Source organism: Mycteria americana, chromosome 7, assembly GCF_035582795.1.
Source record: "Mycteria americana isolate JAX WOST 10 ecotype Jacksonville Zoo and Gardens chromosome 7, USCA_MyAme_1.0, whole genome shotgun sequence".
NCBI lineage: Eukaryota > Metazoa > Chordata > Aves > Ciconiiformes > Ciconiidae > Mycteria > Mycteria americana.
This window is the reverse complement of record NC_134371.1, coordinates 58,581,156-58,605,236: the sequence shown is the minus strand read 5'-3', so window position 1 is coordinate 58,605,236 and position 24,081 is coordinate 58,581,156. Positions and strand designations below refer to the sequence as shown.

Genomic DNA, 24,081 nt, shown 5'->3' with positions numbered 1-24,081 from the left:
TCGCCCGAAGTGTGAAACAACTTTTTTTTTTCCTTTTATAATCCAAATGCCAGGTTAAAAAAACCAAGTAATTTCCTCCCTTTTCTTGTTAAAGGTGTTTAAAATTATTCCTTTTCGAGGGAAAGAGGAAGAATCTCATTAATTCCTCCCAGAAATGGTGTTAGTGCCAGGAAACTTCAGTTTTCAAGATGAGAGTCTCTCTGGTCGGCCGAAAGGCCGTTGGGACTGACGGGGAAGGGAACTGATTTAGATAATAATCCTCCAACCGAAGAATAAAATAACTTGGCAGAGTTTAAGAACCACCCCCCTCCTTGCAATTTAGCCCCGTTCTATGGCTAGCAAGAGTTTGCAATTTGTTTTTATTTAATTCCAGAGACGGGTCAGGAATGGGCACAAGCCCTGGTCATCCAAGTCACAAGACCCTGCAATTTAAGGGTGCCTGCCTTCACCCCGCTAGCCAGCCCCCTGGATTACAGCGGCTGCAGCCCCCCGCGCCTCTTAAGGATGCTGGCAGCGGGCTGAGAATCGAAAGGCCATCAGCAAAGAGAAACCTTCCCCTCCATAAACACCGCAGACAAATTAAAAATGGTAAAAGGGAAATCAAGACCTTTAAAGTTCAAACACTTTTCGGTGCCTTTTAAAGTTTTTTCGCTCTAGGCCCTTGCAGAGAGCACAATCTTTGGAGACCTTGGGATTCTCTTTAATCACCCAGCCAGGCTGCAGTGGTCTGAAATGATTACACATTTACATAGTAATAACCCCAACACTCCCCACATTATTTCATGGCTAGCATATTTCCACTCGGCGAGTGATCCATGTGTTTTAAATTATAACCTGTACATAGGAAATTAGTTACTAAGTACGATATTCACAGGCTCGTCTGACACTTCTAATTAAGGTGATTTACACAGAATTATCCTACGAAATAAAAAAATGGTGTTTTGCTAGCTAATAAAATATAATTACTACCCGCTTTTATAAGTTACAGTTAGTTTTAATCTATTTGGGGAATTGTTTATCTAGTTCATTACAGCAAAACAACTTCTTTTCCTTTTAGGCAACCCCCCCAAAGTACCAAAGAAGACAAGAAATGTCCTGGAAAGACCCAGCGATTTGGGCAGCCTCCTTCTCTCTCTCCTGACGACTTTGCATTTCCAAGCGATATGAGGCTGCTTCCTCGCTGGTTCCCTTTCTCGGGGCTGCAGCACCAGTTCTGGCAGCGCATTCAAGCATCCCCATGTGTTTGGGTGCCCCGCGTCTCTGTGGGGACAAAGTAAGGTCCCTGCTCTGGTGCTGCTGGAGGGCTCTGCCCAGCCCTGCCGCTGTGTCACCCATTAACGTTAACAGGAGCTGCACGGCCAGGTCCCCACACGCCCCGGGGCGCTCGCTGGGGACCCATGGCTCCTCTGTATTAGGGCACAGCAGCTTTAAGAGGAACGTCTACTCTCAGCAAGGCCCTCCACAATGAAAGCGAGACTCAGACTATACCACAGACACACAGACGTCTTTTCACACTAGGCAGGGGTTTGGTGAGGAGCATCCCCAGATGCAACTGGGAATCCCCTGGCATCTCCCTGAGAGAGCCCCAAGGGGCTGTTCAGACCCAACGCTTCAGTTGTGATGTCCCAAAGGGCAGCTCAGCGTGCCAAATATGTGCCCTCCTTACCCACGCTCTTGGGGTTTCTCTATCCCTGTCATGGTTGCTGTTACACACAATGACCTTCAGGTTTGGGTTTGGTTTTTTTTTTTTTTTTTGGTTATGGTCCTGCCTTTTGGGGTGTGCTTGCCATAGGGGGGCAAAAAAGCAATATACAGGGAGCGGTCCCTTATCATCCCCATGAGCAGAAGCTGCCACTTCCCATGTGGAGAACCCAGGGCATGAGCTGAAGGCTAAGTGATCTGTGTTTTACCATGAGCAAGGTGGTCCCTCTCCTTTTCCTTTAAGCCTTTGCTCTTGCAAGCTGTTGTAGGAATCTCAGCTTTCCTCCAAAAGAAAAGAGAAGTTTTCCAGGTGCAGTTCCAGGTGCAAGTTTTCCTTGTCTCCAGTCAGGAGACAAGCAGAAGCTCTGAAGGCTTGCTCCCCACGGGAGATGCCTTGTCAGCCACCGGGCAGAGGACCACGGCCCAGGGTGTGCCCTTGGCACCCAGAGCCCACCAGATGCAGGCAGGGCTCTCACCGACGCCCCAGCCCAGGCAGAAGCCCGGTGCCAGGCAGCTGCCCCAGGGAAGCAGGGCAGGAGCCCTCCTCCTCCGCGCTCACCGCAGCACACACGCTGACTATGCCGGCACCGGGGCATCGCCACGTCATCCTGGAGCAAGGCTTGGAAAGCTCTGTTGTACTTGTAGCTACAGCTCAAATGTTTGCCAATGTAAGGAGACCGAGAGATGGAGACGCGCTCCGAGGGACAATTCGGGCACAGAGTGGTGGCGGGAATTGCCTGAAGTCTCAACGCAGCAACAGCAGGGCCAGGAACAGCCCCGACACTGTGCTTCAGCCTGCCGCAGCTGCTTGGGCTCCCCAGGCGTGCTCAAAGGAGATTTCTGCAGAGCCCCCACCCAGGGCAAGGCAGGGCTTATGAAGAGCATCCGTCAAGGAAGGATGAGCTCCGTACCTGTGGCACGGCGGCCAGCCCCCGGCCGCACTCCCCACACGTAATTAATAACAACTGCAAGAGAAGAAGTTCCTTGAGCTCGGGCAGCTACAGTTGTTTGTGCTGATCCCTTAATGACCTTGCAGCCAGGAGAGGTTTAAAGAGGTGGTAAAAGGGCTGCTGCCGTGCAGCTGCTGTCTTCCAGCTCTGCAACTCTTCCGCAGAACAACTCGCAGCAGCCCTCTGAATTTCATGGGCACCAGCCAGAGAGCATGCAGCTCCCACATGAGATCCCACAAAGCCAAAAGATTTCTACAAGCTGCGGCCAACTGATGTATTTCTTAAAAAAAAAAAAAAAATCCAGTGGAAACAATTTATTTTTAGCTGCAGGACTTGCAGCTCAAACATGCAGCCTTGGGACGGGAGCCCCGGCAGCGGAGCAAGCTGCCTGCAGAGCTGTGCGGGTGGGAATAGCGGCTGTAAATAAGCAGTCGCTGGGTAGAGAGGGAATTGGATTTTTGTGAATGCCAGTTTAAATAAGTGGAAGTGTCACTTGAAGCCTAAATAAGGAAACGGGAGTTTGATTATTTTGTTTTTAAAACTACACGAGGCCAAATCCTCACCTAGCTGCAGGTGACAGCCCCCGGCGCGGCCGGGCGTGATCCGTGCTGGCAGGGGAAGCACGCCAGGATTTTTAACCTGCCGTGGCTCCGCTAGCGGCACCTGCTCCCAGTGCTGCTTACAAGATCTCCTGCATCCAACGATGGGGAAAGGGGCCGAGTGATGGTAAAAATTGCCAAAGATGCTAGAGTCGGGACTAGAAATGCTCTGCGCCTACAGTCCCAGTTGTGCTTCCCAAATGCTCTCCCAGTCAGTATTTGTGAGACCTCGGTGCCCAAGATGGTCAGCTGTGACAAATGTGACCCCGCAGGGCAGCCACCCGCCTCCCCCAAAGAGACGATGCTGCAGCAGAAATGCAGCAGGATCATAAAACACTGTGGCATGACCTGACCATGCTAAAATCCCCTACTTGCTCCGTCCCATTCGCCCCCCCAGCTCTTTCTCCCCTGCCGGGGTTTTTCTTTATCAACCCCTGGTAGCCCATGCCCCTCCCGGGAGCCTCCGCTCAGAGCGGGCGACAGGTTTCTGGGTGAGGATGAGATGGTCCAGGTGTGCAGGGCAAAGCAGGAGGCTGGGGTGGGAGGGTTGTTGCATTTCTCTCCCACTATTTGAAAAGGAGGTGGCTGGAAAAATAAAGAGAAAAGTCAGAGGGAAAGGTCATGTATTAGATTGATCTGGGGGGCACTTTGCTACTGCGGCTGTAATGACTGTTTAATTATTCCCAGCTCACGTGGCAGTTCAGAAGAGGCTCCGCAGGAGGCATGCATCGCTTAAGGGCAAATAACTGACCAAAGATTTATTTCTCGGCCTTGGGTTTCCATGCGCCCCTTCCCAGGGCTCCTGCTGCCCTGGGAGCCAGCAGCAGAGGAAGGCTTTGCCCGCTGAGGTCCCAAACCCCAGCCTGCAAACCCCAGCCCTGCAGTGAGGGAACGGGCTGTGGGTACCGCGGGTCCGAAGGCACTTCGAGGAGCGTTCATAGCACTTTCAGGGCACTGCATGAGCGAGGGGATACATGGCCCACAAATTTTCTCACCCACTCTGCTACCCTGCAAGCCCTGACCCATGAGAAGTGCTCTCACCCACGGATTACGGGCAGCAGCCTCTGCCTCCCGTGGGCTCTGCCATGGGAGGGGAGGAACGGGGCATCTACGCAGGACAGGCGGCTGTATGGCTTGTGCTCTCTCTGCTGGAGAAGCCGTGGATGAAGGGTCCAGGCTGCTGTCATTGCCACCCTCTGAGTGCACGGGAGGAAGCTGGAGGGTCTCTCTTCCCTTTCTGTCCATGATTAATCTGCCACAGCAAGGGGCAGGGACACAAATCAGAGGGGGGATGAAAGAGGATAAATCCACGGTATCAGCAGCACCACATTTGCTAGATAATAAACAGACTCCTCTCCTCATAAATTTTCCTCTGTCCCCCCACGGTTCCCCGCCACTGACACCGGCAGGCGCGGAGCTGGGCTGCTCCTGGCCTTTCTGGTGTCCTGGCCACTGGGAGAGCCACGGCTCTGCCGGGGAAGCCTGGGACCCCCCACCCCGGCTGGCACCCTTCACCCCCTGCACACATCGGGGTGTAGCAGGGGAAGCAGGACAGCACAGCGAAACTCCATCCAAGCTCAGGGGCTTTGGACAGGACGTGGGACACCTGAGCTGACTGCGATGAGGTGAGCCACACCAGCACGCGAAGTGGGTGGGAGAACCACTAAAGACACCAGGCACTCTTTAATTTACTTGGTATTTCCACTCTCCACCTCAGTCCCTGCAAGCTGTGGCTTGTTCTCTCTCCCTGCCCCGGCACAACGCTGTCTCCTCACTCCTCATTTCGGCAACAGCCAGCTCACCCATTTCTCCACACCCCATGTGGGGATGTGACCCTGTTAGCTGCCTCGTGGTGGCAGGTGGCCCTGTGCCCTGCTCGGGTATCACCGAGAAGCTGACACTTCCAGGCAGGTTTCTCCGGTGACGGAGTGTGTTTGATTTAAATCTGGCAGGAGTCACACTGCTGGAGTAAGCTTCAGGTGATGCCACTTCCCAGGCACCTGGAGATGCGTCTGTGCCTTGAATCCGGAAACCCATGACCGCAGAGCTGAGGTCCCACGCTGAACACCTCTGCCATGGGGCGGCATAGGGTGCCCTGCTGCTGCTGTGGGGCAGGACCCGCTCCCCGGGGGGCTGGGGGCAGAGCCGGGCAGAGCAGGACGCTGAACAACCCCTCCTGTGCTCCAGCCCCCCCCAGCAAAGCGACAGCTCCCAAGCACCGGCCATACCCAGCAGCCTGGTTTTGCTGGGGGACGTTGGCTGCGGGGCAAACCCTGGATGCTGCACGTGCTGCGGGAAGCAGCCGTTGCGGTGCCCGGACGCTCGGTGCTGGGGTCGGGTCTCTCCCCGGAGCAGCTGGGCTCGCAGGCTCATGCGTGCGGGGACCCGCACGCGGGGAGAGCATCGGGGGGACATCACAGGTAATGAACGGCTCGGCTGAACACCCTGGGGGGTGCCAGGGCCCTCTGGGGAAGCCCCGGGGAGCCCCGGGCTGGCCGGCCGCCTTCCCCGTGGCCTGGGGAGAGCGTGCGGCAGGGGACGTACCCAGTCCCGCCTCGCAAAGCACTGTCAGGCACTTAATAGTACCTGTCCCCACCGTCTCCCCGGCCGGGATTTATGCCTTGAGGGGTCACCTCTGGTGAGACTCTAATAACACGACTTTATTAGCTTTCTTGTTCCTTCTTTAAGATACAGTAGCAAGGGGGGAGGAGGGCAGCGGCACCTCGGGAAGGAGCGGGGGGCGTACGGATAGGAAGCAGCTGCCCTCGTGATTCCCCTTCTCGGTGACAAGGGGGAGAGGGAGAAAAATGATGCTCCCTTGAAATTTATCATGCACCCAATTACAATGTTAATTGGCAAGTCCCAGAAATCAATTAATTCGCAAATTTTTTTCAATTAAAAATTAAGATAAATCATAAAATGTTATTAAGCAAAGGCCAAACTCCGTGAACTTTTTTTTTTTTGTAGGCATCTGGGTTTTTTTTTAATTTAAATAAAAAAAAGAGCTGTGTTGCCAAAGCCCGATGCCCTTGAGTGCCTTTGCTGAAGCGCAGGGGGCTGTCATCAGCAGGACTGGGCTGAAGACAGATAAAAAAATATCGACCAGTCGGACACACTGCTTCTGCTTTATTGATCAGGCGGGAATTTAACTTGCTGTGCATATCCACCGTGTCAGCAAGGGCCACGGGCGAAATTAAAAGTACTTGGCTTGGAGATGTCGCCTTGATACCGGGGGGTGGGGAGAGAGGGAGGGAGGGGGAAGAAGAGGGGGAGAAAGGGAAGAAAGGAAAAGAAGAAGGTGGAAAAAGAAGAGGGGAAAAGAAGGAAGAAAAAAGACAGAGAGAAGTTGAGGAGCAGGAGGATGCAATGCCTGCTTTTCCCTGGCTGCAATCTCACTTTTTGGCCAGTGCTCCTTGCCGTCTCTGGAGCACTCTCAGGTGTCTACCGCATGCAAGGAAGGGAATCGGCATTTATTTTGACAGGGCTTTGGAAAAGAAACCCTTCTCACTCAAAAACATCTCTCATCTCTTGCATTCAGAGGCTGGGAGACCTGCAGTGTTCACTGCACAAGAAGTCTGGGGAAGTACCTGGCCGTCAAGTTAAAGTCCCCAGGCATAAATCGAGGAGACCTGAGGTGAGAGCCATGACCCTGTTGTGACACATGACAACAGAGCTAATTCGGGTTTTACATGCTCTATTTATCCTGCCGGGCCTGGCAGCACGGCCGCTCACCCTTCCCAGAGCACCCGCCTGCGCTGGCCCCGGGAAGGTCTCCCCCAAGGGCCCTTTGGGACAACCCAGCGCTCAGCAGATCCTGCCGAAATGAAGCAAACCCTTGCCTGGGGCAGCGTGAGGAGCAGCCGTATTTAAACACAGGGTTCCCTGAGCAGGAGAGGGGTCAGAGCCACATCTCATAACTTGCTCTGGGTCCTTATCCTGACCAGGAGTAACAGAGAAAGCCCCTGTCATTTGGGCATGCAGGGACCACAGGGATGGTGTGCTTCTCTCCTCGTCCGGAGAGGGTCAGCAGGAGTCTCTGGTGCAGGCTCTGGGGGGTTAGCATGGGATGACTTTAATCAGAAAGACCGCAAAACACTGGGAAAGCAACCTGTGAAAGGATGTGAAATCCAGGATGCGTCTCCACATGCCTGGAGACATCTCTCAAGGACAGTGACCCTGCCTGGGGTGAGCAGGCCATCTCCCAGAGTCCCACAGCCTTCATGTTTGAGCTATATTGCCAGCTTCTTCCTTATTCCTTATCCCACCAGGCCCGGAGCTGCCTCTGTCCCCCAAGGAGAGCTACCGCTGTGCCTCCCTGCATAAAGAAACCTTGAGCCGAAGCCCCCCCCAGCAAGGTGAGGATGCTCGGTGCGGTGCCAGGAACTGAGGCAGCACTTTCTGCTTCCACCTCAGCTGCCAAGGGAGGGAGGATTAAGAAGAGTGAGAGGAAAAGAGCACACGTGCAAACGAGGGAGAGGAAGCTCCAGAGGGATGCTGAAGGAAGATTTAAGCCTGGGCTGAGGTGAACTGAGAACTGCTCCAGGAGCTGGAGCTGCCACAGTCCCACGGTTGGCTCTTTTCCTCTGACATGAATCAAAGCTGGCTCCAAGTCAGGCTAAATCCCCCAACTGGGCATTTCACCCGCTTTGAAACAGGCCTTCCCACTGCATCTTTCTCTGCCCTGACACTATCTGATTCTCTCTTTGTGACAGGATCTTTAAGGTCACCAGAAAACAGCCCGCAGCACTTTCCATTTGCACCAAGGTGAGAGACCCTGGTGCCCTCTGCGTTCTGGGAAATGCTTCGTAATCAGAGCATCAGAAGAGAAATTATTCCTGGACACACCAGAAAGGTCATTAGGGGGAATCAGTAGCTCCCGAGATGCTGGGTGCACAGGGATGTCTCCCCGCGCTCCTGGTGCGGTGGCAAGGAGCAATGAGAGCTGCTAGCCCAAGCTGGGAACAGCCAACAGGTGGGCATGGGCTTCAAAACACAAATATGCTCAGATTAAGCATTCAATGCAGAGGAAAGAAAGGAAGAGAAGTGAAGAAGGGGAGAGTTTGCACAGCCACGGGGCACTGTGAGAGCAGCGTCACCCCCCATCTGCCCACCCAAGCACATCCCTGCCTGGAGGCACCTGCCCAGCACCCCGGGTGGCTGTTGCACCGTCGCGGCCAGCCCCAGGATGCCATAGCACAGGCACGGGTAATATTACAACATGGCCTGAGGATACTGCTGGCTACATCCGCTAAGCTTAGAAACCCCTTTAAATAAGGGGAGAGAGCTGAGATGGTCCTGTCTGAGCTCACACCGTCCTTCAGCCACAAATTCAGGAACAGAGCCAGCATGGTCCAACCCACTGCTCCACCCTCGGGACCACTCCCCAGCTCTAATGATACACCCCATCCTTTCGGGGAGGTGAAATCGCAGCTCCGAAGCATAGCTTTGCTGCTAGTAATGCAGGGAAGAATCTGCTAGTTGTCACACAGGGAAATAAAAATGCCCCTTGCCAAATAATTTTTTTAAAAAGAGCACTGCATTTTCAAGAAGAGAGCATCTTAAAAGGCACATTTTCCAACCTTCAAGTGCTTGACTCAGCAACTCTAATATTTGTAATGCGACTTCCTAGGTTTTTCTAAACGGCCAATAAATGCTTCTTCCCCGCACTTCAGCCAGGGGCTCAGAAAGCACCATGGACCCATCGGGGACCATCAGCCGAGGTGCGGTCCACAGCTCCTACTGCCTCCTTTCTCCTTCTTCTGTCCTCAAATTCACCTTCCCTCCCACCCCAAACTCAAACCGTAGCCCCAAACCTGCCCCTTCACCACCCAGCCTCCCCCATCGTCAGCAGGTGGTCCTCTCTGCTCACTGCCTGGGGAGCAGCGGGCAGGGTTTAAGGGTCCCCCTGTGCATCACCACCTCCGTTCACAGTATTTACCTGCAGCGACAAACGCAGCGATACACTTGCACGTGCACGGGGATGTGTGTGTGTGCCTGCCCTGAGGGACACCCGTGGGTACCGCTCGTGAACGCTGTGCCTGCCTGCACTCCCCGGGTGGCCCTGGGCTGGGGTAATGCGTCTGCAGCCGAAGCAGCAGCCGAAGCTCAGAGCTGGGGCCATTGATAGCTCCAGAAAGAGTCTCACATTTCAGTGTGCTTTACTGCAAGCCTTTAATACGGATGAGGTGTAAACAGGTGAATATAAATTGAATGAGGATAGGAGACCTGCATCTAGTGCACAGATAAGCTTCATGCACACGAGCCAGGAATATTCATGTATTCTGCAGGGACCAGCCTGGCTGGGGGCACAGGGCATCGGCGTACACAGAAGGTCGCTGTTATTATTTCTTATTTTTACCTTGGTGGCACTTAGCCGCTCAGCTGGGGATCGGCACCTTTTGCTCTCTGAGCCGTACATGCAGAGCAAGGAGAGCATCCCTTCTGCACGGTGCCGTGGGGCCGCTGCTAGCCCACCTCCCGCTCTCTGCTGCTTTGTGCTTGTGCTCTGCGAAGGTGAGCTACTAGGTAATTTCTCTTTGGAGGAGGAATACCAACAGTCTTGCCTGGCAAGAGTTAAACCCCATAAAACCAAGGCTTGTAGTTTTGTTTTCTTTCAATTTATACCCTTCACTTAAAGAGGGGGGGGGGGGAAGAAAGGAGGGGGAGAAAAAAGAAAGCCAGGTGACATATTCTAAGAGGGAGCACCGAAAACGTGTTAAGCACTTCAAAATCTCATATATTCAATCGGCCTCTGGCAAGACATCTGCCTAATGTTAGCGCTTAAATATCCTTTTCCATTTTACATGCATTCAAGTCTCATTTGAGCGAAATGAAACGGTATTATTAAAGGGAGATTTTGCACAAATGGCCTGAATTTGACATGTCAAGTTCAATGAGGCTGTTACATATGTAACACCGAGAAGGGCTCGGAGGCTGCCGGCTCTTGAAACAGCGCCAGTGGCTCAGAAATGAAATTTGCATTCAGAGAGCCTTGCCTCGCCGTGCGGAGCTGTGCACGGGGCTTGGCCGGACCCGCGCAGGGCAGAGGAGCCGTGGGGCGAGCACAAGCAGGTCTGGAGAGATCGGACTCACCAAGAAGACAGCAGAGCTAGAAACTCAGGTCCCTCATTCCCACTCAGCTCCGCTTTTTCAAGGGAAAGCTTGACCCTCCACCAGGGTTGGATCCTCCTGAGTGACGTTCATCACCAGTCCATCGGCCGGTGTCCATCCCCCGGGCACACACAGCCCCTTGGCACGGGTGGGTGCTGCCCTGTGGCTCAGCATGGCTCCTCCTGCCTCGCCGCGTGATGCTCCAGCTGGGTAGACCTTGAGACGTCCCCGCCCTGAGGCCAGGACAGTCACACCCGCACTGCCCGTGGGGAAGAAGGGCTGTCCCTGTCCCTAAGGGATAGCAAACCCCATCCCCGCCAGCTGAGCAAGGGGTGCATTGGTGTGGGTGGGCTGCAACCCCAGGCTCCCGGTGAGCTGGGACCACGGGCAGCATCATCCAGGTGGCTCCTACAGCTCCCTTGTATCTCAGCGCCAAGAAGCTCCTGCGATCACCTGGAGGAATCCCTTTTCCTCCTTCCCTTCCTCTGCCCTCCTCCGAGCGATGCCACGCTCCCCGTTCCGGCGATGCCCGAAAGCCCACGTGAGCACTCAACGCCCAGCGGCGGCGATGGCAGGGGGCAGCTCCTCCACCTTGCTTCTCCACCAGCCTCTCCCCTCCTCTTGGTCTGGCCCTACAGCAGCATCTTGGCTGGCTCACAGCTCCGCGGCCGCGCTGTCTCGGGGGAGATCCCGGCACACGGGGAGGCCCGGTGCCGTGGCGGGAGCTGATGCGGCGCCCGCCAAGTCTCTGGTGCCGCAGGCTCAGCGGGCAGGAGGGGATCTGCCTTCCTAACCCCGAGCGCTGGAAATTTATGATTTTGTTGCAAATCATTAAGGTTTATTAAAACTTAACGGCACAAGCCATGATTGGCTGCATCCTCTTTAAATTAAAAAAAAAAAAAAGACCCTTGGAAAGCAGCCCCCCGGTTCGCTTCTCCCCATCAGACTGATAAGTAACAGCTGCTCAGCCATTTCGGTAACGAGTTGGTATTGGCAGGGAGCGGCCAGGGCTGCCGGTGCCCGTCACGTTTATAGGCCTACATTTTATTTTTATGTTTATTGGGTTATTTGAGATCATTATTAGTTTCTCTCTCCTCTTGTTGATGTGTTCTTGCTCCCGGCTCCTCCAGGCGGGAAAGGTGGGGGAATGGGAGATGGGGCCACCCGCTAGACCGAGCCGCCCTGCCGGAGCCCGGCAGCGCACAGGAGCTCGACCCGCTGGCGTCCCGCTGCCCGCCATTGCTGCCTGCCCTGCCTGCCCTGCCCACCCTGCCTGCCCTGCCCGCCCTGCCCGCTGCTGCCGGCTGGCCCCTGCGTCGCTCCCCTCCGGGACTGAGAGAGACCGTCCCTGTGCAGAGCTGCTGTGTTACAGATTAGCCTCCATCGCCTGAATCCATCGAGTAGATTGAACGTTATCTATCATGCTGCGGAGGGAGTCGTTATTTAATAATTAATAAAGACCTCTGATTCTTCTTCGCCGCCTGCGTGGCCGAGCGCAGCAGGCCAGGGAAGTGAGGGCAAGCTGGGGAGAGCTGTCTCCTCTCTAACTGCTGCTGTTATTTAAAGGAATAATGCCATTCTTTTTCATTTGTCAGCTGGCCCACAATGGCCCTTGTCATGCTTTATGATTTAGGGTTTCCTTTCCTTTCCCATTAAACGCCACCTTCCCATCACTGCCTCGCGCCAGCCAGCCTCCGCTCCTGGCTTGCGGTTTCAGTTTCACTCTGATATTGGCCCAACTTCTTTGATGGGCTCCTCGGAGCACTAATTGCTTCTGTTCATTTAAACCTGTTCACTAATTTGCAGTGGCCCTTTATTAAGTTGGATGCGGCCCAAATTACACCATAAATTACGCTCGTGAGGGGACTGGGTGTCGCGGGGGATAAATGGGCTGCCTGTTCCCTGCCCCCCCGCCCTTCTCCATCTCCCTGTGCAACGCGTGGGGGACGCGGGTCTCGGCCCGAGGCTGCAGGTGCCGAATTTGGGAGCTCTCAGCCTGCACCAATTTGGGGAGGTCTCTCTTTCTCTAGCTAAAGGTCCCTCCTTCTCCCTTCATCTGCCACGGCTACCGCTCAGTTGCAAAGAAGATCCAAGCCGGGCAGGGATGGATTCTGCATCCTCTGCGCTACGCACAGCCACGTGCAGCCCCTTGCCCTGGCACACGCACGCGCGCGCTGACACACGCGCTCTCCCTCCTCTCCCACCACCTGGTGACGTAACTTTGCTTCTAGTCGGCAGTTTGATTCCTTTCCTCACCTTTTAATGACCGGGGAATTCATTAATAATTGAAATAAACACGCTCTTTTCCAAGGCTGCTGAGTTTTATTAAGGCAGGGCCAGGGATCTGCCAACCCTTGGCTGCAGCCATTTCCTAAATAACTGCTAGCAGTTAAAATGCAATTATTATTATTATTATTATTTTAAATAGGGGGACTTTGCTGTGCTGGGGAAAGCAGAAGGGAGCTGAAGGCAGCTGAGGGGCAGCGCGCGCCGTCGCTGCAGGCCTGCTCCGTCGCGGGACGTGAGCGACGCGCGAGCTGCTCACCCAAACGCACGTCCCCGGGGAAAGGGGTGTCTGTGCCCTCTGGGAGGCATTTCTGCCTGGCTTTACCATTGTGGTGAACTCCAGGGAAATGTTTCTGCCCCACTGGCTGGCACTAAATCTCCCGTATCTGGTAGCTGTGGGTACCACCATCTCCTCTGCCACCTGCGGGTGCCCCGGCTGGCTAACCGGGGATGCCGGTGGACCCCAGGGAGCTGCTTACCTGATGTTCAGCTGGGTGAGCTTCTCCAGCTCCTGCTCCATGTGCTCCTGCAGCTCCCCGGGGCGAAGGAGGACCTGGCAGATGGGGCAGATCGGAGCCTGGCTGTCAAACAAAGTCGCTTTCTTTTTGCCTGCGGGGAGGAAAAGAGGGGAGAAAGCTTTAGCTCTGATCGGCTGCCGTCAGCATCGCCTGCGCTCTGCCCTGGTCCCTGTCCTAGCTGAGGTCTGAAACTGGGGGATTTTCTCCCAGTATGGCCCCATTTCTCTCCCTGTCCCACGCTCCCTGGGGCAGGGACCGGCTCTGTTCTGCAGCGGGACAGCAACTGGCACGAGAGCATCCCAGCCCCGGCCGTGGGCCCTCCAGTCTTACAGGGAGAGCAGCAACAGCAACATTTTGGGAGTGACCCTGTGCAACCCCGGCTTCCCCAGTTTGCGGTGCAGGCGGTGTGACTTGGGGCAGACGGATGACACAGCGCTACCCACTGTTCCTATTAGCTCATAACAGTAAATTAAGAAGAGCCATCTTCATCCTCCTCAGCACTCCTGAAGTCGGCTGGGTCGGGATGACCCCCCGAAAGGGCAGAGAGATTCTCCACGGGCACACAACGGTTGGGAGGCAGCGGAGACCCCGTGGCGCTGGGCCGCAGATGGCAGGGAGCGGGTCCAGATGCTCGGCACGGCCACCCCGGCGGTCACCGGGGATTGCTCACCCCATCCCCGGGCTGGGATGGGGCCCCTTACCCTCCCTGCACCACCAGCAGCTCCGCACCCCGCAGCCGCCCTCACCCCGAGTCCTCCGGGGCTGCATCATCCCTGGGTGAGATCTGGGGGTGCCTGCGGACCGCGATCCCGAGCTGGGCTGAGCCCTGGGGCTGCCCTGGAAGCGGGGTGCTGCCTCACACCCTCCTCACCCCAAATCCTCCCCGCCGCTTCCCTGCCCAGCCACATCTGCCTGGCTCACTCCCTGCTCCTAAGCCAATTTCCTCCAGCTCGGAAACTTTACTGCCCCCTCTGTAAGCAATATACAGCATCTATTTAACATAAAATAAAACTCTAAAGCAAACAATGAAGTTTCAATAAAACAGAGAAGCCCGCGGGTCTCCAGGCCCCCCTCTCCCAGCTGTATTAGCAGCTCTGCTCATGAGAGGGCGTGCGGAGCCCGGCTCAGATGGCTCCAGCGGGGAGAAACATGCTTTATAGCCGCCTGTTGTCATCTAACGTGAACCCTCCTGCTGGATTATTTATTTATGTATTAGACATGGATCAAATTGGTTAAATCCGAGTGAGAGGCAGTAATGCACAATAAAGCAGCCGGCGCTGGATACGAGGGGGCTGCGTGCACCATGGCCTTCCAATCAGGAGCCAAAAGGTGCCATTTTATGGCTCCTAACGATGGCAGAGCCCAGTTAAATGAATCCCCATTAAAGGAATAGACCTTCTCAAAGTATAAAACATTGGTGTGAGCGGCTTTACTGGGTCCCTGCTGCTCACTGTATAACCGCCTGGCGCAGGCATTTAACGAGAGGAAGGGTCTGAAATAAGTTTGAGAGTCACCTTGGCTCATCCTTGCCTTCCAGCAGGACACGGCGTACGTGCCTGGAGGGAGCAGGGCTGTCACCGGGACATTGCCTGCCCTTTTCTTCAGCCTCCCCATAGGAGGTAGGGGACACTGAGGCACGAGGGACAAGTCGGAGCAGGCCAGTGCTATGGGGCAACCCCTACCTCCCCAGCTTCTCCAGCCACTGGGAACTCTCCCATTTGCAGAGCCGGGAGGAAAACCCAGCCAGTCTCTCCTCCAGACTTGAGCTGCTCCCGACGGCTCCCGGGCAGAGCCCCGGCAGAGCCCAGGCACCTCGGCTCCTCATCCCCACCGCCCTTCTGCCGGGGAGGACGCAGAGAGCAGCCTCTGCAACTGGGAACATCTTCCTCTCTCCTCCTTCCCTTGTGTTTAAATAATGCCCAGAACCCAACCCAAACCCAAACAACCAGCTCCCGCTGACCCTTGCGGGAAAGGTCGGCATTTCAGTAATTCCACCTTCCTCTTGGAGCTTTTCCACTTTTGTGTAGCGGGGGCCCAAAATAGCCCAGGAGCGTCCCCGACCACCTGCTATTTATAACCCCAACTTCGCAGCAAAACAATGGAACTGTCTGAGTCTCCCTCCCAAAATAAACAGGCGGCCTTTGAGCGGACGGGAAATCCTGCTGGATCCCTGCTGCGGGGTGTGCAGATGGAGGGGTAAACAGGCTGCCCTCCGCCCTACCGCGCTGCATTCCCGCTCCCAGCCCAGGCCACCGCCGTGGGGCCCGCGAGCCCTGCCCGCCTGCCACCCACGGCTTGGGCTGGTGGGACAGGGATGCCCTCGGCAGCACCGGAGGGCGAATCGGAGGTTGAGCATCCCCGGGTCTCTGCTCTCCAGGCAGCCCAGGGGTGTTTGTTTGCTGGGGGAGGTGATGGAGAGTGCTGGACCGCAGGGCTGGGATGGGCAGCCTCGGACCAGGAGGTGCAGCTGCGGTCCCGCCTGGGGACCAGCTCTGTCGCAGCAGGCTGGTGGCTTTTTTAACCCCCTGCACGCCCAGGTCCTTGCCCCCTGCTTGTTCTTCAGGTCTTTTCCATGGGGTGCATGTTCCTAAGCAGAGGTGACTTTGGATTTCAACAGCTGGGGCAACCGGGAGGGATCTCAGGCCATGGGAAGGAGCCTTGCTGCCCTCCACGGCCACTGCCAACCCCAGCCCAGGCCAGCAGGAGAAATGAGCAGCAATGGCCTTACCCACCAGCTACGCCAATGATACGGTGACGAGTTCATGCCAAGGAAGGACGTGGCAGCTGTCACCCCGCATCCCCGTGACAGCGGGGGAAGATCCCCTTGCTCCAGTGAGCGCGGGAGGCTGGTGCTCGCACTGAAGCAAGGGCTTCCAGAGGGCAGGAGAACAGGGACCTGGACACACAGCCAAGTCCCTGACGTACAGACTGCAAAGCAGGAGACAGAAGGAGCCCCGGCTCCTGGCCCAAGGGGCTGACAAACGCGCTTTTGCAGGAGCAGGGCTGAGTGCAAGTGACAGGCAGAAGGGAGGGATCATCTCCCGCGCCAGCAGGACACCTACGCAAGCCTCCCCGGGTCTGCGAAACCCGCTGCGTGCCCGCAGTGCCACAGAGGCTGCCGGCAGGATGCGTCTCCCCAGATCAGCAGCGGCCGCATCCGCAGCACGCCCCAGAGCCCGGCACGTGCCCGTGCTGTAGTGTCTGACGCTGGGCAGCAGTATCCAGCTCCGTGGCATGGGATGTTGGGTTGTGGGGAGGGAGAGGACGGCCATTGCGAGTCCTCAGGTTTCGTTTGTGAATGCAAAGGTGGAGGGAGATGCGTACATCCCGCCTCTCCTCTCGGCAGCAGGGATATCCTGGGACTCATGCAAAAGCAAAGGATGCTGCACTGTGTGCGCAGCTGGACCATGCTGGGGTGTAGACCCCGCTCGAGGGAGCAGAGGGCATTGATTTGCCCAGGGCAAAATGAAGGGTCCAACCCCGAGCGGGCTAGACCTACGCCTGCCCCAGCAGCAAGTGCTCCCCGCTCTTCCCTCCCTGCCCTGTGCCAAACCCGCTCCTGGGAGACCCTGAATGGCTCTTTTCAGGCTTTTGTTTTTTGGCAGCTGTGTTTTTGTTTTCTTTGCCCCTCTCTCTCCCCTTCGCTCTCTGGTTACTCGGTAGGCTCAGCTCCAGTGTTTACCCTCCTTGGCTCTGCCGCGCTTTCCCTGCTGCCGACCCCCCGCTCGCCAGTGCCAGAGAGATGAAAAGGCAGAGCCTTGTGCTCCCGCTGTTTGCATGGTCTCCTGGGCTCCACGGAAATGTTTAACTCCAAGTGTTGAAACCGAATATTTCCTGCTCTGAAAGCAGAGGGCTCGATGCACAGACGCACCCCTGCACGGAGGAATTTGTCCATGGGCTCCGTTGGAGGGCATCTGCAAATGGATCCCAGCCCAGGCAGGGACTGAACCGAACCCTCCTGATCCTGCTGGGGATGGAGGGCCAGATCCTGCCCTCAGTTACACCCGTACGGATCCAACGTAATTCCCCGGAGTCAGGTTTGATTCACTGCAAAGCGACTGCTAACGGGACCCAGGCTCTGGGCTGGGAGCTGGGCTCGGGTACCGGGGATGCGCACGTGGCACCGAATGGGCGTGAAGGCTTGAAGCCATCCCCGCTCCCACCCTGCGTCTGTGCCCTGGGACGGAGGGCTGACAGCACCGCGAGGCGTTTGCGGGCCAGGACTGGGTCACTTGGAAGGGACAGCTTTCCCCTCACAAGCAGAATGGGAAATGCTGTTTTGGAGAGCATTTAAGTGAGGAAAATAGGGACCCAGCCCGCCAACAGCCATGACAGCATGTGATGTATACGGCCCCTCGTCACTACGCAGCACGGAGTAAACGGCGCTCCCAAGTCACTCTGAACGAGCAAAGTTTACAAGGCGAGGGCTCGCTCTGCCCAGGAGCTCAGCAAGTTGCCAAATGAATGGAATAAATGGTTTATAAATTAATTGCTGAGCTCTGCTGATGGCTTATTGCACAGCCAGGTGCCTCCCCGGGGACTGCCACCGCGGGTGGCACAGGCAGTGGCAGCGGGTGGGCAGCGCTGATGGGGACACGTTCCCTGCTGGGGCTGCGCTCGCTCTTTCCTAATGGCCCTTCACTGGGCAGAGCCCAGGGCACCTGCCCAGGTTTCAGGGCATCTTCTCCCCACGCTGTCCTTCCTCGTGGCCGTCTGAAACTCGTCCCCAGGAGGACCGGCTCTTCTCTCCCGACTCCCGATTTCTCCCGTCTCAAACTGTTTTCCACTTGTCTGAGTACCAAACTCCCCCTCCTCCGAGATGCCTCCCTCCATCTCGCCCTCCTATTTCCTCTCTCTCCCTCTTAAACACTCCATCATTTAAACCCAATCAAAGCCAGTTGATCTGAAACTCTTCTGAATAGAAATGACCCCATGCTGGGGCCCCGTGGCCCTGTGCGCCGCTTCGGGGGCCGCGCTGAAACCAGGTGGGTGGTAATGGAAGTGCTGACACAGGCTCCTTGACAGCATCGCCACTGCCAGCGCCTGTAATAATCCCTCCCGGCTCCCCCGCAACTCGGTTTCCGCGGCGATTATTTTCCATTCGATGATGGGCTTGCTGTTATTTGTGTACTGATAGCAGATATCTCGTGTGACAAGCCTCCTTTCCTTCCAGCTCAAAAAACAATAATTCAAAGAAAGCCCCATATTAGCTTGGAAATAGCCAAACACTCGCTCTTCTCCTGGCGAGCCCGCGCCGCAGCCGACGAGGCTCGCAGAGCCCTGACAGTAAGTGGCAGCCGAGGGGCTGTGCTGCAGCCGGGGGAGGATGACAACGGCGGGGCGAGGAAGGCAGACGTGTTCATGTGTCAGTGCAGAGCACCCCAGAATAACAGCAGAGGCAAGAAGTATTTGGTAATAAAGTGAGGGAGCCTGAATAACGTTGTTCATCGCTCTCCCACGTCCCTGCTATTTACTGGTGTGCTCCCAGTGCCGTGCCTGTAGGGCCGCATCCTGCCTGCCGGGTGCCGCCTTGGATCCTGCTGGTTTTGACTGGGGCCAAAAGAAAAGTGGCCCCCAAAAACCTGCACAGGGGAGTGGCTCGAGGTCAGGGCATGTCCGGCTCCTTCCCGCAGGCTCTTCCCCTCCCGCGGGCTCCTGCCCGGCTGTGTGAGATGCAGACCTCGGCCATGCAGGATGCAGACCTGACCTCGGCTGTGTGGCATGCAGACCTCAGCTTGCTGCCCGGGACCGGGCGCCCTGGATCCTGCCCCTCCTGCACTTGCTCTGCACAGGGTGGTGGAGAGCCAGGCGCCGGGGACGGCAACGGGCAGTGAGGTGACTCCAGGTTCGCATGCTGTGGCTCGGTTCAGCATCTGGCCGTAACCGCACTCACAGCATGACCCCGCAGTGCAGCGAGCGCATCCAGATCACCGAGGAATCATCCTGCACCGCACGGACCTGCCCTTCCCTGGAGCACGTGCGTTTTGGAGGTCCGTGCACGCAGGAAGGCAGCAGGCGTCTGGAAAAGTGATTTTTCATGTAAGAAAAGGCTTTTGAGGAGTCACTTCTCCGCTCCTGCATCACAGCGCAAAGCTGCCGCAGGACACCGCAGAAGCCGGACTCGGATTGTGCTGGGCACGGCACGGGCATGGGGCCACTCCTGCCTTGAACCCAGCAGAGAGGGGCGCGGGCTGGCTGACAGCCGTTTTTATACAGCTGGGGTAAGAGAGGCACAGATGGACCCAGGGACCTCTACAACCTCATGAGCAAACTGGGGCGCAGCGAAGAGGAGAACTCGGCCCCCTGCATCCCCGCCGAGGGCCTGATCCCCAGCACTGCTCCCTGGTAGGGTGCCCAGGCTGCCAAGCAGCTTCGCAGATATACCTGCTTCTCCTGAGGCTAAAAACTATGGAGGGATCTGAGGCAGAAGAGCTTGCAAAATATTGATTTCCTTCCAAAGAAAAGAGTTGCTCTTGTAGCTCTGTCTCCTGGCAAGCTGGCTACTGGAGAGGACTGGTGTAAACTGGCGCAGCGCAGCTGCCAAACGCCAGCTGGGGATCCAGTCCCGGGTGATCCCATGGGTCGCTCGGTAAAAATGCATGTTCAAGCAGCACCCTGGGCTCTTCAAAAGCTGTTACACGTCCCGTCGGGTCCGGCACCACGTTTCTCGTGGGAGCGGGCAGCCCAGCAGCAGGGAAAGGCGAGCAGCCCCTCCGAGCATCCGACCCCGCCGCTTGCGATCCCGGCCCCGGTCCTCCATCTGCGGAGATCACAGCTGCCCGGCGCAGGGCAGAGGAAGATGGATTGAGCTGGGCAATAATTTAAGAAACTGAGTGAGTCTGTACATCCAATCACTTTACAAATCAGGGGAAAAGGAGAGAGGAGGAAAGGCAGGAGGGGGGGAGAAGTGAAAAGGCCGCGCAGGGAAATGCATCACAATTACTGTCTCGGCTCTAATGAGGAGCCTGTCATGAGGCTGTCATCCTGCGGAAAGCCACCTACTCAGAAAGATTCAATAAAAAAGTAGCAGAGAGATAAAAAAGAGATATATTTCAGCCCTTGCTAATATTCTTTTCATTTGTCCCAGCACAAAATAAGATACTGCACTTAACCGGCTCGGTTAAAATGAAAAGGGGGGGGGGGCGGGAAGGGAGCAGCATTGATCAATACCACTAAAAGCCGGGAGACACGGTGATGGAGTGCAATTTTTTTGTCTGTGCTGAAGCATAGCAGAGGCCCGGGCGGGGTAATTTATGATTCGCACGCACGCCGGCTAACTAGAGGCTGACAAGACAATGAATCCTCGATGAGAGGGCCGCGGGCCGCCGGGAGAGCTGGAAAGGGAGAGTGTGACAGGGACCTGGAAGGGAGAGGGGAAGAGGAGGGCTGGGACGGGCTGTGGCCCTGTCTCCCCACGGCACCGCTCCTGGGCTCAGCACGGCTCCGCAGAGCCGAGCAGAAACACCTCCCCGGGCTTCACAAGAGGAAAACAGAGGAAGGCCGAGAGCTGCACTGCCTCCGTCCCTGCCCTCCTCCCTCGCGGCTCCCGGCAGGGCAGGCTGCCTGTGCTGGCTTCCCCCGCGGAAGCACATCGGTGCCTGGCCGCGACCCACGCTGGGCTGGAGATGGACCGAAGCAGGACAGCGGGGAGCAGGGACAGAGACAGATGATCCCTTCTCCACCCCAGCTTCTCTGATGGGTGCTGGTGTGAGTCTGGGCAAGCTCAGGACCACAGAGCTGGACCTTCCTGCTGCCACCCACCCTCTGCCCTGGCAGCAAAAGTGGAGCCTCCTCCAACCCACTGCCTCGTCTCCAAAACACACAAGTGCTGGGGAGCAGCTGGGTCTCCCTGGCATCAGCGGGGTCCCTGGCTTCAGCGAACATGGCATGGCAGAAATGCTCCTGGGGGCATCCCACAGCTCCGTCCCTCCAGCCTGGGGCACCTCCTGCAGCACGATGCACCTCCTTCTCCCACATCCTTGAGCTGCCTTCCATCCCATGGATCTTGTCACACCACGCAGCCAAGACTGGCCAGGCTGCGGACAAACCACCCAGAGCCAGTGGGACCCAGGGACCATGCAGGCAATTCTGCAAACGCTGTGGCCCACAGCCAGTTCTTCCACAGCGGGGCTTGCGAAACAGGCACTGGGACCCAGCACGCTCCCCAGCAGGCAGGCAGCCAGGCAGGAGACCCCAGGGCTCTCTCGCTGCCTGCACCGTGTGTGCAGCCACGGCTGGACCAAGTGCAGGGAATGGCTCTGCCTCCTCACCATCCCTCCTCCTCCTCCTCGGCCACCCGGCATGCCTGGGGTCGTGCACCCAGGGGTGGCAGCTGGATGACATTCACCAACAGGCCTGGCCTCTGGCCCTGTTTGCTATTACAAGGGTCACTTTTTGTCCCTTGCTGAACCAGTCCCCCAAGCTGGGGATCCTGCTGGCCCAGTGGGAGAAGGCAGAGGAGGAGCTGCGTAGCTGCATCGCCAACGCGTGCCTTGATTATCCATGCTCTGCATCAGTTCTTGGGATGGAAAGACCTGGAGCAAAATACCTTCTTTAGCTGACAAAAATAATGGCAGCGGGAACTGGAGAAGGTGGGAGTTTCACAGGAACATCCCCGTGTCTGGCTGGGAGACCCCAAAAGCGTCCAATGTCCCAGACGCTTTGGGGTCTGCGCCATGCCCTGACTGCTTCATCCACACCAGAACTGGGACGCAGTCGTGAGTGGGAGCGACAGCCCTGCACAGGGGTGGGGGAACGCCGGAGGGGCTTCTCCCTCCCAGCCTTATCCCACCGCCACACATCCCAGCTCCCTGCAAAACCCGCAGGACGACCCCGCACCGGACTGCAGCTGCTCAGCTCTCGCACGCCACGTCCTCCTGCTCCTCCGGCTCCTCGGCAAAGGATCTGGCCGCATCCCGAGAGACAGGATCGGGCTGGAAATGGGTCTCTGCCTTCACCGTTGGCAGGGACACAAGAGCCTGAGGACCACCCCACTGCCAGCGGGCCGGGGGCTTGCTGTGGGTCCCCCCACAGCCCAGCGAGGTGCCCTGAGAGGGGCTCCAGCCCCATCCTGTCCCCGCAGCAGACGCTCGCAGGCAGCCACGCGTCTCCATGCCCTTGACTTGGAGGGCAGCCTGTTAAGTTGGTGATATACTGATCCGTCTGTAATTCGAAGGGGTGATGGGGTAGAGTCTTTCCCTGCCTCCCACCCACTCCCTCCCCCCACTTTCTGGCTCCTCTCCTCTCCTCCCTTGGGGGTGTGTGGGGCACATATCGAAAACACAGATATTGAACTGTCAAAACTATTTCCTACAAGAAAATAGATTCATCAGCTTGCAGCACGCAGGGTCATTGCCACATTTTCCCCTCGCGCCAGCACCTGCACATGCCGGCGCATACCCAATGCCTCTTCGCAGCACCGGCACTTTAGCTTGTAGCTCAGGGCCCTTAAGTGACTTTGAGAAATGGATAATCGATTATAATTCCACGGGCCTCTCTGCAGATTTATCCAGAGAATGTATAAAAGCCAGGGCTTGGGAGAAGCGGGTCCTTCTGGCCAACACGTCGATTGCCTGCGCTCTCCGTGTCCGGCTTGGAAAATCGCATCCCGAGCACGACTCTGTTTAATCCATCAGTACACAATCAATGCACTCTGTAATCAACTCTTGATCACTTAATTTTACACATGTTGGCTGAATCCCTTTGTTTAATCACTAGATCAGGCCGCCTTGTTGCACTGCCCCCTCCCTGCTTAACCCTCCCTGACCCTCGTCCCCCCCTCCCCAGCACCACCAAATGCAGCCCGGAGCCTTCATTTCACCTTGAGGAAAAGCTCCTGTGAATTTAGAGAGCCCTGAGATGGCAAAGGAAGGGCAGAAAGGAAAACAGGGGGAGTGAAAAAATAACGCCCGAGAGAAAGAAAATATTTTCCCTTCTGTGTCTTTCTAGAGCTTGTCCCGGCCATTTCCACCCACATCACAGAAGTCTCCACTGGGATTTAAAAGGGGGCTGGATGCTGGGATACACGCACTGAAGGCCTGCAGCATCCCAGGGAGAACGGGCACATCGGGGCGTCACTGGGCAGACACACCAGCACACGACGGGCACCCATCACGCGGCTCCCCCGGCTGCATCCGGCCCCTCCAGCATCCTCCCCACCCCGTTATTATTTTGACTGTTTTAGCAGCCGAGGCCATTACGAGCATCGGTTCTTGATCTTTCCCTCCCAGAGGCATCCTTGGGAACATCGCTCCCATCTCGCCGGGGTTCATCTTCCTTTTTATGGCAAGAGCACGACCCGTGGGTTGCGAATGCATGTAAACGCAGCTATTTGGCATTTTTAGCGTGATTTGTGTCGCTAGCCTGATGCCACCTCACCCTTCGCACGTGCTTTGCCGGCATGCCAGGGTCAGCATCTGGGGGATGCTCATAGGTGGAGATGTCTGACCGCACGACATTGAAATGCGCTGGGATTTTGCATGCGTGCGCCTCATCCTGCTGTCGAATAACCCTTTCCAAGAAGAGTTTGTGGCATTTCAGCTGTGTGCTGAGAACCTGAAGGCTCGGAGATAGGGGGACCACGTACTTGCAATCCAAACATGGACTGTTTTGACCGGCTGTGTAGGTCAAGCAGCACGTTCCTCCTACCCAAGCAGTGCAGTGGTAATTCATAACCTGGTTAAAAGTGGTAATTCATAACCCGGGTAAATCTTCCTTTTTCAAGAGGCCTTGATGCCACCTTTAATTTGGCACGTGGAGTAACTGCTGCTCACGCTTGAAAGAATAAACGATGGGATATGCTTGAACAAGAGGGATCTGGAAGTGCAATTGCCAGGGGAGCGTGCAAATGTTAGCTTTGCACAGGAAACTCGCACAAAACTGCGTGTTGACACCAAGAGGCCAGTTGTAGGACAAAGC

At 56.5% G+C, this 24,081-nt stretch overlaps 1 protein-coding gene across 3 annotated transcripts in view; it reads right to left on the bottom strand.

Moving 5' to 3' along the window:
- RNF220 (ring finger protein 220) overlaps positions 1–24,081 on the bottom strand; it is a 225,642-nt gene that overhangs the window by 74,258 nt on the left and 127,303 nt on the right. For all 3 annotated transcript variants that reach the window (XM_075508622.1, XM_075508623.1, XM_075508624.1), the window contains one exon: positions 13,126–13,255. In XM_075508622.1, coding sequence (XP_075364737.1) covers positions 13,126–13,255 — 130 coding nt within the window. The remainder of the gene's footprint in view (positions 1–13,125; positions 13,256–24,081) is intronic.